The sequence below is a fragment of the Mesoplodon mirus genome (genome assembly GCF_964341445.2).
Source record: "Mesoplodon mirus genome assembly, chromosome: 4".
Classification (NCBI taxonomy): domain Eukaryota; kingdom Metazoa; phylum Chordata; class Mammalia; order Artiodactyla; family Ziphiidae; genus Mesoplodon; species Mesoplodon mirus.
Genome location: NC_138979.1, coordinates 62,642,841 through 62,658,943, shown reverse-complemented (window position 1 = coordinate 62,658,943; position 16,103 = coordinate 62,642,841). Strand labels below are relative to the sequence as shown.

The 16,103-nt window shown below is 39.3% G+C and overlaps 1 protein-coding gene across 5 annotated transcripts in view; it reads right to left on the bottom strand.

Annotated features, from left to right (window-relative positions):
* Positions 1 to 15,534, bottom strand: part of NEO1 (neogenin 1) — a 251,320-nt gene extending 235,786 nt beyond the window's left edge. For all 5 annotated transcript variants that reach the window (XM_082619130.1, XM_082619133.1, XM_082619131.1 and 2 more), the window contains exon 1: positions 15,069 to 15,534. In XM_082619130.1, the coding sequence (XP_082475256.1) occupies positions 15,069 to 15,198 (130 nt within the window). In that variant the 5' untranslated portion in view covers positions 15,199 to 15,534. The remainder of the gene's footprint in view (positions 1 to 15,068) is intronic.
* Positions 15,535 to 16,103: the final 569 nt, after the last annotated feature.

The window sequence follows — 16,103 nt, the reverse complement described above, 5'->3', positions numbered from 1 at the left end:
TAAACTCCAATGGGGAAGAAAAAATATTTAAAGAGATAATGGCCAAGAACTTTCCAAAAATGATGAAAGTAATCATTCCATGGATACAAGAAACTCAGCAAGAATGATAAATACAAAGAAAATCACAACGAGGCTCATCACAGTCAGATTTGTGAAAATCATAGAGAGTAAATCTTAAAAGTGTCCAAAGGCGGAAAGAGGGAGAGAAGCACATTCCCCACAAGAGAGTAAAAATAAGACTTATGGCTGATTTCTCATCAGAAATGGAGTTCAGTGGACAATGGAATGACGTTCTTAAAGGGCTGAAAGAAAAAAACTGTCACCTAGAATTCTATATCCAGCAGCCCCCACCAAAAATATAAAATTGAAGATGAAATAAAGATGTTTTCGGACAGACAAAAGCTGAGTGAATTCATCTCCAACAGACCTAACTAATACTGAAGGATATTCTCCAGGCAGAAGGAAATGACCCCAAATAGAAGCTCAGAGATGCAGAAAGAAATGAAGAGCAACTGATAAATAAAAGCAACAAGGGTAAATCTAAATCAATAATGGCTTATAAAATAATAATGTCATGTGGCTATCAAATATAAACAGAACTAAAATACATAACAATAATAACAAAAATTAGAAGAAAAGGACAAATAGAATTAAGGTGTTCAAAAGGTCTTGTTTATCCAATAAATGGTAAAAGTAATAAGTCAAAGATACATTTAACACCTTTTTGGCCAGAGACGTATTATGGCCACAGGCGTTAGTGTCTGCAAAAATCCCCCAGTCAATAATGTGTTAAGAACCACTAAATGAATAGTAAAAGAATATATAACTGGTAAACTAAAAGAGAGGGAAAAACTGCATAACTGAAGATAACCAAAAGGCATCAAGAAGAAAGAGAAAGGGGACCACAGAACAGGCAAAGCAATGAGAAGTAAATAATAAAAATGGAAGATTTAAAGCCAAATATATTAGCCATTACATTAAATGTAAATAGACTAAGCTCTAGAAAAAAAGGCAAAAATTGTCAGTCTAAATAAAGAAGAAAACCTAAGAGTATGCTACATACACAACATAAATATAAGACTATAAAAACGGCTGAAAGTAAAAGGGTGAAAACTCTTATTTTAACACTAAGCAAAACAGCTGATATAGCTATATCAAAATCAGAAAAAGTAGACTTTAATCACCAGAAAGATAGCAATTCTAAATCCGTATGCATCTAATAATATAGCCTCAAAACATATAAAGCAAAAATTGACACACCAAAAAAGGGGGAAATAAAGTGTCATAGAGAAAAGAGACAGAGAAAATATACTTATGTGGAATTCCAGAAAGAGAAAACAGAGTATAGGTAGTAAAGTAATAGAAGAAATTTTCCTACCCTAAAACAGATTCGTGTGTTCAGAACAACAACAAAACTCACTAATAAGAGAAATCATATCATACACACATTTTAAGTTAAATGAATTCAATCATACATGAGAGAATATGAAATAATTTAAATAGAACCATTCTACCTGCCATTCAGTATAAGCATGCAATATGAGATATGAACTTGTTGTTCTCCTAGTTGAGCTCAGCTCCAGTGTGCCTCTCTTAGTATGTGCATCTCATCACACTTCAGTTCTAGAGTTAAAAAAAAAAAATGATTTTGAACAATACAAATGCAAGTCTTCGTCTTTATTTAGTAGTCAACAAAGAAATACCTTGTTCCAAGACTAAGAAGAAAAGTTATCTAAGCCCAACTTACTGAGATGAAATATCAGCCTCCAATGTAGGGTCTTCCTAAGGTATTTAAATGAGAAAATGATAATATGCAATTTTCACATTACTGGCTGAATTTAAACCTAATGCCTAACCAAAAATGCAACTTCACTGTACCATTTTTTAAAAAGGAAAAAAAAAAAAAACAATGAATAAACTTCCATCTAAACATATCCTGATGAAATTTCTAAATCTCAAAGTCCACGCACACACAAAATTCTACAAATATACAGATATTTTTTAAAAGATGAGGGTATGAGGGTACCTAGTAGACATTAATATTATGTATAGCACTAAATTTGGAGGGCAGGGGGGGCGCTGTCCAGTGAGTTCTAAAAGAAAAAGGAAACTTATATCAAGGTCAAATTATTATGCATATGCAGAGGCAAATCTTAAAACAATTTTGAACAAAGTGGAACTACATACCAAGTTAGTACCATAATATTACCTGATATTTCTTACCCACGAACATTAATGACTGATAAATAAGGCTGACTCTGAAACTGCAAAATCTCTACTTAAATACACCTACTCTGAAGAAGGAAGTGCATACTTCCACAGAATTTTTTTAAAATAAGGATTTCTTCATAAAGTAGCCAAAATTAATTCCTCAGTACTTCCCAATACACATCATCCTGAAGCTTATTTCTGCAGCCCTGAATAAAATCCAGAGACATCAATGTTTCGTAAAAGATACCCACAAAGCCTAACAGGAAATAAATGAAGTTTTAGGAAGCAAATATGTAATGATAAGGTTAACTTTCAGGCATTAAGAACTGGAACAAGCACTACCTCCAGCTTCCCTTCTAGCATCACAATCTTTAAAAGATTACCTGGCCTATGATTTCATCATCTAATAATCACCCTCCATTTCATAACAAAAGATAAACTTCAGAATAACAAAAGTGAGCCTTTTCAAGAAATGGTTTACTGATCAAGAACATTTTTGTTGCCTTTGCCTTTACTCTGCCTCAACTCATACTGCTCTTCATTTTACTCTCCAGAAAATCCTGCCCATCTAAAAAGCCTACTCACGCCTTCAAAACCAGCTCAAGTCCACCTCCTCGAAGAAACTTGTTAACCAAATACTCCAAACTAAACAAATCCTTATCCTTCCCCACATAAGCTAACTCATTTAACAATCTAATTATACACAGCCATCAGATAATATAAACCAAATTATATAAGTTTTATCTAATTTTCATGTATTTTTAGCCTCTCCATCCAGTTTATAGAAATAATAAAAACAACAACAGTTTACATTTAATGAGTGATTAAGATAAACCAGGCTCTGTTCTAAGCACAGACACATATTAACTCATTGTTTACCTCTGTTCAGAGTGATAATTATATATGTTATTTATAGTAAAGAATTGGAAGCACTTCCTGGTGGTCCAATGGATAATACTCCACGCTCCCTATGCAGGGGACCCGGGTTTGAACCCTGGTCCAGGAACTACATCCCACATGCCTCAACTAAGAGTTCACATGCCGCAACTAAAGGATCCTGCATGCCGCAATGAAGACCTGGCACAGCCAAATAAATAAATAAATGTTTTTAAATAAATATCTTACAATTCTTTAAAAAAAAATTGTTCAGAATTGCCTTTTAAGCTTCCCCTCTCCCTGCCTAGCACTCTAATCCAGGGCCACACCATGCATGTAGAAGGGAAAAGAACAAACATTACGTTAGCACTATCCCATTTATTCACACAGATGTTTCTGAATAAGATATCCAGGGGCAAAATGAACTTTTAACATTTTACATAGCTCTAATTCTAGGTACTTATCTTGTTCTGCAGACAGAGTAATATTTCCTTCCTTTGGACACCCAATGATGGGTGTATATTCAAGTCTTTGCCCTAGGTTTTCATCTTCCTTCCTCAGTGAAATGATCTAGTCTCATGGCTTGAACTATCACCTCTATCAGATAATTCCTGAACCTATACTTCAAGCCAGAGGTCTAGAGAGACCTCTCATCTGAGCCCCAATTCTGTAATACCTTTACAGAGATGATCTGCTGACATCTCAGGCTCAGGGTATTCAAAAATGGAAATAATATCCTGTCCCTTAAACTTGTCTTTCCTGCTACATCCTTAATCCATTTTCCACTTTAAACCACCTCAGTATCTTGAGTCAAACTGGCATGCAAGTATTTGATTAACTGAACTTACTCTAAACTAAAATTGCTCTGTCTTAAAAGAGGTAGTAGCATCTGTTTCAATTCCTATTTTTCACTCAAATCAATGAGCTTTTTTCCCTTCAAAATAGAACAGTTTGAAAGTTTATGAATCCATATCAAGCAAACATGAACAGTGGTTAGCAGAAGTCAGGTAAGCAGACCGACTCGACTACTCTATGCACTTCTCATTCCGTGAAAAACCACAAGTAGCCATGGGAGTTTTGACAGTTGTAAGTTTTAAATTGTTCCTATTCTTAATTATATTGTTTAATTTACATTTATAAATGAACCATTAATTCAAGACAGAATAAAGGAATATGAACAAAAGACAAATAGACAATTCTCAAAAATAATATAAACCATTAATAAAAATCTGAAAGACGCTCAATTCCATTAATCATTTTAAAATATAAAATTTAAAGAGATATATATTTTCATCTATCAGATTGGCAGAGACTATGAGGTCTGAAAATAACTAGTATGTTGGCAAGGCAGTGGGGAAACAGCACTCTCTCATTTGCTGTTGATAGAGAAAAATCAGCTTTTTGGAGAACAACTTGGAAATAACTAGCAAAAAATTTAACACACATGCTCTTTTACCCTACAATTCCACATTTACAAACTTATTCTATACTATATTTGAACATATGCACAAAGACATTTTGTAAAAGCGGGTTCACTGCATATGTTTGCAATAAAAAATTTGGGAGCATCAAAGGAACTGGTTAAATAAATTATGATACATCTATAAAATACCATGTGGCTATCAAAACAACTGTGATAAATTTGTATGTACTCACATGGGAAGATGTCCTAAAACACACTGGAAAACAGTATGCACAGCACTACCTCACTTGTTAGTTTTGTTATACATGTATATATTATATATTTTAAATATTTAATTGTATATAAAAACAGAAAGTCTATAGCTATTAAAAGTGATTATCACTAGGGAGAGGGTTGGAATGTATGATCTCATTTTTTATTTTACATACTGTTTGAAAATTTTAAAATATTTTTTATTTTCTTAAAATCAAACCAACAATTAATTTTACCCCCAAATTTAAAGGTGACATACATATTTTAGCCATCAGGGTTAAAAATGCTGCTAATAAGCTCTATTTACAATAGCCCAGAGATGGAAACAACCTAAGTGTCCATCATTGGATGAATGGATAAAGAAGATGTGGCACATATATACAATGGAATATTACTCAGCCATAAAAAGAAACAAAATTGAGCTATTTGTAATGAGGTGGATGGACCTAGAGTCTGTTATACAGAGTGAAGTAAGTCAGAAAGAGAAAGACAAACACCGTATGCTAACACATATATATGGAATTTAAGGAAAAAAATGTCATGAAGAACCTAGGGGTAAGACAGGAATAAAGACACAGACCTACTAGAGAATGGACTTGAGGATATGGGGAGGGGGAAGGGTAAGCTGTGACAAAGTGAGAGAGTGGCATGGACATATATACACTACCAAACGTAAAATAGATAGCTAGTGGGAAGCAGCCGCATAGCACAGGGAGATTAGCTCGGTGCTTTGTGACCACCTAGAGGGGTGGGATAGGGAGGGTGGGAGGGAGGGAGACGCAAGAGGGAAGAGATACGGGAACATATGTATATGTATAACTGATTCACTTTGTTATACAGCAGAAACTAACACACCACTGTAAAGCAATTATACTCCAATAAAGATGTTAAAAAAAAATGCTGCTAATAGAGAAATTCTATGGCTTTGAGGGGTAGGGACTAGCAGAGAAGGAACCCTGCCCTGGCACCTCACCTCTTTTCCTATTCATATCTCCTTTTCTCCCACCTCAAGTGTCAGCCTGGACTCACACTAATTTGAGGTGAGATGGGACTCCAGAGATTTCTGAGGGAAGATATTTCTTCCCAGATAGCAAATGTATCTATAGGAGGAGGGGCAAAAGAAATGGCCAGGGGCAGGAAATACCCATTGGCAGTGATGGAGAGGAAAAGAAACTTTCCTCAACCTGGCTGAGACAACCATTTCTGTTTAAGGAAGATCTCTGTGTTCTTATGTTTATTTTAAATCTTATTCCTTACAAAGGTGACTAATTGCTGTTGTTAGGGGGCATTTCAAGACAGTCTTTCCACCACTTCTGATCAACTATCAACTTAGAAATAAGACAATACAGTTTGTTAGAACTACATATGAATTAAAGATAAATAGGCTCTAAATAAAGACTTTTGGGACTCTGAGGAACTTATTTACTTCAATGTACAGACTTTGAAAATTATTTCTCTTATTCCCTAGTCTTTAGTTATGTTCTGGAGGTGAGGGTGCATGATGGTTGAGTTCTATGTAGGTGGGGTGCTATTAATAAAGGGGTTATCGCCATAGGAAGTATACATACAATCTCCTGGACACACAACACTGTGTAAATTTAAAACTACTAATAACACAACTTCAAACCAAAAGCTTTCAACTATTAACCAAAAAGATCCTCAAATTTTAGTTTTTACATTAAAAGTCATGCTATGAATAAAAATTATAAATAAAACTTATAATTTGTTATTCTATTCCCTGAATTTGTATATGATAATGCTATCATCTTAACTAGACCTTACACATAAAGATATTTCCTGGTAAATTTTTTTTTTACTCATTTACTTTGCACCTGAAAAACAAATGTTCTGTATTCAGTTTCCATGTCGTATCACTTTAAAAATTCACTCTGCTCAGGACTCCTCAGTAAGTTTTACTGGCTATTACTGACCAGTAATAAATCCTGAAAACCTGTACGATCAATCTCCGGATTTCCTGAAGACATGGAAGTAGCTGCACCCCCAGATGGCTCCATTATTAGCATTCTCATATATTCAAACATCCCAGTAATCATTTCACACAGAGGAAATGAAAAATAACTCCCTCTGAGAGTTCTAGTCTACTGACCTGTTAAAACTAAGTTGGGACTACTCTTAAAGACACAGAACCAAAATTATGAGAAAAGTAGTACTATTACTTGATTAATAGTAACACAATGATTCCAGAATTTGTTTCTCTACCTACAGCAGTAATTACACTTTCTCTCTCCAAATTAAGTTATTATCTCTGCTATTAGACCAAGGATAGAAAACATGTCCAATTCATCTTAGTATCTCCACAGTGCATGGCTTTGTGCATAATTATACCTCAAAGATAACATATTTGCAACTAGTCAAAATTACCTGAATTTCTAGTTTTGGCTATACAAGAACTATCCGACTGACTACAAAATTAAATGTAAACATTCTTGCCATAAAACAAACTTAAAGGAGGTTATTTCTTAATGCCATCCGCAGCAACATGGATGGACCTAGAGATTATCATATTAAGTGAAGTAAATCAGAAAGACAAAAACAAATAACATAGTATCACTTATATGTGGAATCTAAAATATGACACAAATGAACCTATTTACAAAACAGAAACAGACTCACAGACATAGAAAACAAACTGTGGTTACTAAAGGGGAAAGGGGATGGGAAGGGATAAATTAGGAGTTTGGGATTAGCTGATACAAACTACTATACATAAAATAGATAAACAACAAGGTCCTACTATATAGCACAGGGTATCCTATAATAAACCATAACAGAAAAGAACATGACAAAGAATATATATGTATAACTAAACCACTTTGCTGTACACCAAAAATTAACACAACCTTGTAAATCAACTATACTTCAAAAACAAATTTTTAACAGGAGGTTATTTCTCATGGTTCTTTTTAATAGGAAAAGCAAAGACACAATCTGAAATTCAGACTGCCCAACTGCTAACTCCTTAATAAGAAGAACTCAAGTACTGATTTTAGTAAAATAGGACATATAAAACCACTCACTACCTCTCTCTCTCCTTTCTTTACATAAGGAAGTCGAAGGCAGAATCAAAATATCAGCTAGATCAGTAACCTTGCCAGTTTACTTTACATCCGTTATAAGCCTAAGAGTAAGTATATTTCAAGTAGTACTGCAACTTAAAATATCTCACAATTGCTTAACATTGAAGCTTTATTTCTTGAAATCAGCCCTAAAGCTATTTTTACACATATAAAATAAAATCATACACGATCATTTACGGGCAATTTAAAAGATTTTCCCAATCATATCCGACTTCACACTAGAAAAAAAAAGATGCATAGTAACTTGGGCTTTAGAGAATGACAAAAGGTAATTCTTGAATCAAAGAACAGAAACGAGATCAGTGTTCAAACACAAAACTTAACAGAAGTCATTTAGCTGAGATGAATCTACCACTCAATTTTATAGACTTCAGAGTTATAGAAACTTGGAGATAGAAGGGACCTTTGAGATTACCTATTAATTATTAATTAATTCCTTCAGTTAACAGATGAAACAGAGAAGCTATGGGACCTGCATGTTAAAATAATGGCCTTAAGGTCACAATTAAAGATGAAAATATCTTGAAGAAATTGTAAAAGTACTGGTCAATGAATGGTATTACTCAATGGTATCATTACTCTTCTAAAATAAATGGAACCCTGACTTCCACATACACACACAAATTATCTTTTCACCAATAATCCTATACAAGGGAATCCAAAATACAGAAGGAAAAACTACATGTGGGAAGATGTTCATTACAGCATTCTTTATTAGAGCAAAATACTGAAAACAACATCAACATCTATAAAAGGAGAATAATTGTTAGCAGCAGTATGCAGTATAATAAAGAGCATAGGCTTTCGACCTGTAAAGGACTGGATTTGAATGCCAACTTTTCCACATGAGAGCTGTGAGGCCTATGACAAGTCACTTAATATTTGACACTCAGTTACCTCAACTGTGGAATGGGGAGATATTACCATCTTCCTCACAAGGATGTATAAAGGATTAAATGCATGTAATAGGGAGTGGTACAGTGCCTACAGCTCAGTGAGTATTCAATAAATACTTTTACTGGCCACTATTAATATTATATTCATTCACTGGAATAGTATACAGACATTTTAAATAATGATTATAGGAAAATCTGTATTCAGTGGTATGGAAAGATCTCCAACGCATTATTAAGTGAAAAACAAGTTGAAAAACAATAAGTAGTATGATCCTGCTTATGTGTAAAAAATAAAACTATACACACATATGTAAATACAGAAGGAAAAGTATTAACAGTGGTTATTTACAGGTTAAAAAAGGAATTTGTTGGTGGAAGTTTTATTTTATGTACTTTCTTTTTACTTCAAACAAACATGTATTTAAGTATTTAAAAAAAAACTTACTTTAACTGACGATTTAAAGATAGTGCGGCAACAAAGAAAAATGAAATAATGCACATATAAGGTTGTACATACACCATGATTACAACATAAAAATGATGTGCCATATAGACAGTGACTAGAAAGAAATATACCAAAATTATACCAGTGGGTCTAAATGAAATTTTTTGTCTGTTTTCAAAATTTTTAGTCAAAAAACGCCTTTGATTCTAAACAAATCCAAAACTGGGGTTATAGTTTAATATCATCTTTCACTGGCTTGTGTCCCATGACAAAGTCAATTTTTAAAAATCATAAACACTTTTCCTCACCTCATTAGCTCTCTGGGTCAATAATATCCTACCTATAGTCATTTCCACTGACTGCTCTCTTATTGTTGATGCAGTTTTACCTAGAAGCCAAAATGCCTACCAATGGCATGGTACATACCTCCCAACCACACAAAAGTCAGTAATAAAATGAAGGGTTTGGCAAGAAAGACTATGAAATAGATAAACAGAACTTCCACATAATGAGATTAATGTTACCCCTATATTTTATATTAGCATAGAGAAAACTCGTAAAGAAGAAACCAACAATGATCAATTGTTGGAAAAAAAATTACACTTTCAAAAAATTTAATAGAATTATACTATATTTTTAAGTTCACAAAAGAACATTAAAACCATTCTATACAGACACTGTACTTTACAGTTTATAAGCAATTTTACATTTCATTCTTCTGACAATTCAGTTAGGTAAACAAGGTATTATTCTTGCCTGCCTATAGCCCCCAACAGATATATGGAAATGTGTAGAACCATGAGTCACATCCAAATCCTCTGCCTCCATATCCTAAGTCTTTTTTCACCATTCTACATATTAACTTTCATATGGTTTACCAAAAGCGGTCACATTTCTTATCTCCTTTGAACATTCATCCTGGAAATCTATGAACTCCTTTATACTTCATCCTGTTAGGCGGGCAAAGCAGGGCATCGGTCTCTGCTTACAGATCAATTAGTATGATCACTGATCTTTCCAAAGATGACAAAACTAATAAATATTAAAATTGCAGCATATCCAGAAGAAGATGACCGAACTCACAAAAGGTCAAAAACTAAGTAAGATGAAGAGTGGCTGAAGGAATTAGGATGGTTAATTTAGAAAGGAGAGAGTAACACACACACACACACACATTTTGTCATCAGACATGTGAAGGACCATCATATAAAGGAATCAGATTTGTGCTGTAAGGCCCGGGAGTTAAAAGAAATTCAATATTCATTCAATAAACAATTAATGGGGATCTACTCTGTGCTAGATGCTTTTCTACACCACGTAAGAAAAGTCCGAATCCTCAAGAGGGTCAGACTAGTAGAGGAGACAAGAAATAAGTAACACAAGATGAAAAGGACTCAGAAAGCTATGGGCACACAGAGAATGATGACTCTAACTCTCTTTGCGGGAGGGGGCTAGTAGAAAAAAATGAACTGAACAGATGAGTAGGTGGGAAGTGGCATGAACAGGAAGAAAGGGACTTCTCTGGTGGCGCAGTGGTTAAGAATCCGTCTGCCAATGCAGGGAACACGGGTTCAAACCCTGGTCCAGGAAGATCCCACATGCCACAGAGAAACTAAGCCCGGGCATCACAACTACTCAGCCCATGTGCCACAACTACTGAAGCCGGCATGCCTAGAGCCTGTGCTCCACAACAAGAGAAGCCACCGCAATGAGAAGCCCATGCACCACAACAAAGATGAGCCCCCGCTGGCCGCAACTAGAGAAAGCCCAAGCGCAGCAACAAAGACCCAATGCAGCCAAAAATAAATAAATAAATAAATTTATTTAAAGAAAAAAAAACCAGGAAGAAAGAACAGCATGTGCAAAGGCCTGGAGACCTGAAGCTCTGCAGTTAACCTGGAGTGGTGGAGCACCAGGTACACATTAGAAGTGCCAAGAGATGAGGCTTTAAGCTGGGAGTGTGGGAGGCCTGTAATAAGGAACACAAAAGGTCTCACAGTCTTCATGCCAAGAAGTTCAGACGCTAACACTCAAGCTACAGAACACTAACTAAGAGTTTATAAGTAGCAGAGTGGCATGCTCAGAAAAATATATAAGAAAGTTCATTCTAGCAGGAGGACAGACTTCTAGAGGCTAACAGCGGAGATAAAGAGATTAATTTACAGAGCTACTATTGTTACTCTAGGTGGAGTGATGATGATTCGAGAAATATCTAGGAGGTAAAAAAAAAAAAAAAAAATCAAGAACTACTGGCTATGGGAAAGAGGGAAGGAGGAGAGTCCAGGATGACTTCTAGATCTCAACTTGGTTGAGTGATGAACAGTGATGTCCAAGGTGGGTAACAAAGGAAGACAGGTCCACGCAATCATTCAAACAATGTGAGAGTCCTGGACCAGAAATTGGTTTGTTATTGTCTGGAGAGAGGGGATGAGGGAAGAGGTACAAAGATGAGTTTACCTTTGGTCTTGTGTAATGCAAGGTACCTCTTCAGTGAAGCTACAGAGTGACACGTGAAGCAGAGTGGACTAGGAGAGTCATTAGCTTACAGTAGCAACTGAACACAAGTAAAGTATACAGAATGAGATCAACCTTAGATACCAATATTTGATGAGAATATGAAAGAAAAACCTGAAAACAAATGAAGAATTGATCAGAGGAGTATGAGATGAATCGGGAGATAGGGTGACGCCAAAAAAAGGCAGGAGAAGATAAAAAAAAACTCAAGAAGGTGGGGAGGGTGAAAATTAAAGTTAAATGTACTACATAAAGCAAAGTTTACTATAAGAAGTTATTCAAAACAGGAATAGACTACCTCGTGAGGTAATGAATCACATCATCAAGTTAATGATTCAGGCAGATAGAGTCACCTATGCAGGATGTTGACAAGAGGATTCTTACCTTAAATGAGAAGTATAGCTACATGACCTCTATAGTACACCTCTGAAGTCTAGGTCAAGGCTAGCCTCAGCATCATTAGGACATCAAATGTTCTTTTGCAATCTGATCAGAGAATTGGATATTTGATTATTCTAAGAAAAGTTTTAAAAAACAATTTCTACATATTTCATGTAACTCAGAAGCAACCAATACTGGATTAAAACTTTTCACTATTTCTGCTCTTGGGATACAAAAAATTGATGCTGAACTGGTAGAAATAGCTGATCTAGTCTACTTCAAATTCAAACTGATTTCAAATAAGCTCTCACATTGTCTTCCTAACATTCTCCATTCTGGCATCCCAATCCCACCTGAGCACCATTTCTTAACCTGCTCCCTCTGATTAGAGAAGACCTGCAATGCATGGGTGGCTTTGTCATGTCATCTTTCCCCAGGTCCCTGCATATCTTTTCAGTAATCTGCCCCTCCTTGCTTCCTAAAGCCAGACTATGTGCCTAATCATTTCCAACCCTCTGCCACTGCTGACCATTTTCTATCACCAGTCCTTCTCTCTCTCCTCCACCTCATGTCTACCCAATGTTGGAAAAACACTCCATTTATCCTATTGTCCCACATCCTATTGTTCTCCTTTTACTACCAAATATCTCCATACCCTACCACCTATTCACTGTAATCCCCTACAGAAAGGTATCTCAGCTACCCCTCTACAGAAATTAAAAAATTAAACCACTTACGAATGACATCTGATTTATTGAAACAGCTTGTTCCACTGCTGCTTACTCCCTTCTCAATCCCCTTGATGTCTCTGCAGCTTGCGAAAGAACTGACCAACCCTTCCTTGCTGCAGTTATTCCTTTCCCTTTTGCAGTGAGGCAGAATGGTTTGTGGAAAGCACCCTGCACAGGATCAGAAGATCCGTGCTCTAGACCCAACCACACCACTAATTAGCTGTGACTCTCCTCACCTCCACTCCTACTCAGATCTCACTTCTGAGACACCGTGACACCCAGTCTAGGTTAGGTCCCTGCAGTATATGCTTTCTCAAAACCTACTCTTCTCCTCAGTAGTGCTTATCACAACAACTTAATTACTATATAATTAGTGGCTAAATGGCTTCCTACCCACAGGCCAGACGGCAAACTACATGAAGGCAAAGTGCACATTTCAGCCATGCTTTACACCTCTCATCAGCACAAAATAAAAGCCCATCAATTGAATTAATGTTGAGACAGATGTTATGACTTCCTAAGAGACTTATTATTTTCATTAATCTAAAATTACTAGCACTTTACTTACAAAATTATTGACAAAATTTTAAGCAGTAACACACACATAATAGGATGAACTACATGTAAAATTTTACATGTAAAATTAAATAAGAGTCTTCCAAGATAGTTACATTTTTCTTGCCTATCCACAACAATAGAAAGGGTTGGATCAGTTACCTACATTTCAGGACCAACATGTGTACTCCAGGCTGAACGTGCAAGTGTGATACTAAAACACTATTGTTTATGTGGCTGGTTTTTTTTTTTTACAACTTTATTGGAGTATAATTGCTTCACGATGGTGTATTAGTTTCTGCTTTATAACAAAGTGAATCAGTTATACATATACATCTGTTCCCATATCCCTTCCCTCTTGCGTCTCCCTCCCTCCCACCCTCCCTATCCCACCCTCCAGGCGGTCACAAAGCACCGAGCTGTATGTGGCTGTTTCGGTAATACCCATTGGTACTTCAGGGTTAAAGCATTTAACACTGGCAAAAGCCATGTGCTACATATACTCTGTAAGAATATCAAAAGAAAGCTTTTATCAGCCAAATTACATTGCAGTGTGATTTTAAATATAAACCAGGGAAAAACAAGTAATGGTTTCGTGAATAGAAGCTGCCACTGTGCCTGACAAGATGACTTTCAAATACAGAAATTTAAGATCTCATGCAAGTAGGTGAAAGTTGTCAAGTTTTACGATACACCACCTTGGTCAAACAATTTAAACAGATTACATGCTAATTTGTCCTTCATCTGCTGAGTGTGTCCCGCTCCGCAATTACACTGTAAGGTCCTTACGGGCAGGTTTGGCGTTCTGTTAATTGGTCCCCTTAAGTAAACAGGAACGCAGGTGACTTCAATAATCTATGATATAGAAAAACTGAAAATGGCTTTTGCAGCTAAATATACTTAAACATTGCCACTTGAAAACAACGTACAAGTACTTAAAATCCGATGCTTTGACAATTCCCTAGGTTAAGAGCAGTTAACAGGCTGTAAATATAGTTGTAATTCCCAGGAAAGAACAAGCATTTTCATAACGGAAACACTAACAGAATCACTTGGAGCTGTTCTCCAAGGCGCCCTCATCGTTAAGTCAACACCACTGGTTATGAGGGGACAACCGTGTCCCTCGGACACCCTCTCTCTTCCACAGCCTCGGGGCTACAAATCCCGCACGAGGAGTCCCTCGAGATCAACCAGCGCTTCCCTGCGACTTCAGCTGGGAAATCCCTGGCCAGGGAATGCGCAGTTCAAGCCCCCCTCCCGCTTCCTTTCCTGAAAATTAATGAATTGGCCGTACGATTGTTTATTTAATGAGGTGTGTAGTGGCCTCTACTGGTGCTTGTGTGAGCACAAGAATGTCCCACTCTTACAAGTGGGATGAGCCTGGGGGAGGGGAGGGAGGCGAGGGGTGAACCTGCCTCCGGGTACAAAGCGCAGAACTATAGCCCGGAGCCCCCGATGCGCCCCCATGGCCGCCCCTCCCCCAGCAGCGCCCCCGCCTGCCCACTTCACTCTCTACCCTGCACGACCCCCTTTCCCCTCGGCAACCCGAGACGAGGCAGAAAAGTTCCTACACGTTTCCTCCTGGATCCTAAACAAAACCACTGCAGCGGCCGCCGCCGGTGCCGGTGCCGCGCCCCCACCCCCACCCCGCGCCTCCCGGGCCCGCACCCCGCGGCCGCCGCTTACCTGGGGACTGCGGCGGAGAGCCGCTCCTGGCGGCCGCGGCGCCCGACGCCCGGCGCTCGAGCAGCAGCAGGCAGCAGAGCCAGAAGGAGGAGGTGCTGAGGAGTCGCCCGGCTCTCCGCTCCGCCGCCATCTCTTCCCCGCGAGCGGCGGCGGCGGCAGCGCGGCGGAGCCCTCGCCTCCTTCCCTCCCGCGCGCCTCAGCCGGTCCCTCGCTGCAGGCTAGGCTCCCGCGGCCGCCGCCGCCGCCGCTGCTCCAGCCCGGCCCGGCCCGGCCCGCGCGGCCCCTCTCGCGGGAGGGGAGACTCGGGGGCGCCTCCCTCCTGCAGTGGGGAGGAGAGGGGAGGAGAGCGGAGAGCGGGGAGTCACTACATTCCGGGGCGGGGAGGTGGGTCTGTCTCCAGGTTCCAGGCGCCGCCACCCACCGCCGACTCCGGCTCCACACAGCAGCGCAAGTGGGGCGGAGACCACGGGCGGCAGGGGTGGGGGGCGGGGACCCGGGGCGCGCACCCCCGCGCACGCGCAGGCGCGCGCCTCCCTCGCCCACACCCCCTCGGCTCCGCGCGCGGCCCGCCCCCGCTCCAATCCCGGCTGCCGCCTCGCGGGCCGCGGCGGCGGGCACGCTTCCCTCCCCCTTGTCCCCGGAGCCGGGGACAGGCGCGGGGAGCGCGCGTCGAGCGCTGCTGCTGGCGTCAGGGAAACCCCGGAGAAGCGGATCCTCCTCCTCCTCCTGGCCTCCTCGCACCGGGGAGAAATTCCCCTCGCCTCACCTCTCCAGACGCCTGTGGCTACAGAGACCTGAGGGCGAGAGGCGCTCCGAGCCCGGGCTTGTCCGGGAGGCCGGAGCGGGCGCGCACCTCTTTCAGCCTGGGCCCAGGGCCCCTATATAGGGCCTCAGAGGAAGCCGAATGGCCTCCGGGAGGAAACCTGGGTGCGCAGAGGGTCGGCGTGGGGACTTAACGTGCCAGCAAAAAACAATAGCGATCCCTCCCGGCTCTTGCTGGGACCTGGCGCGGCTCCCGTGGGAGGGGGCCCGCCG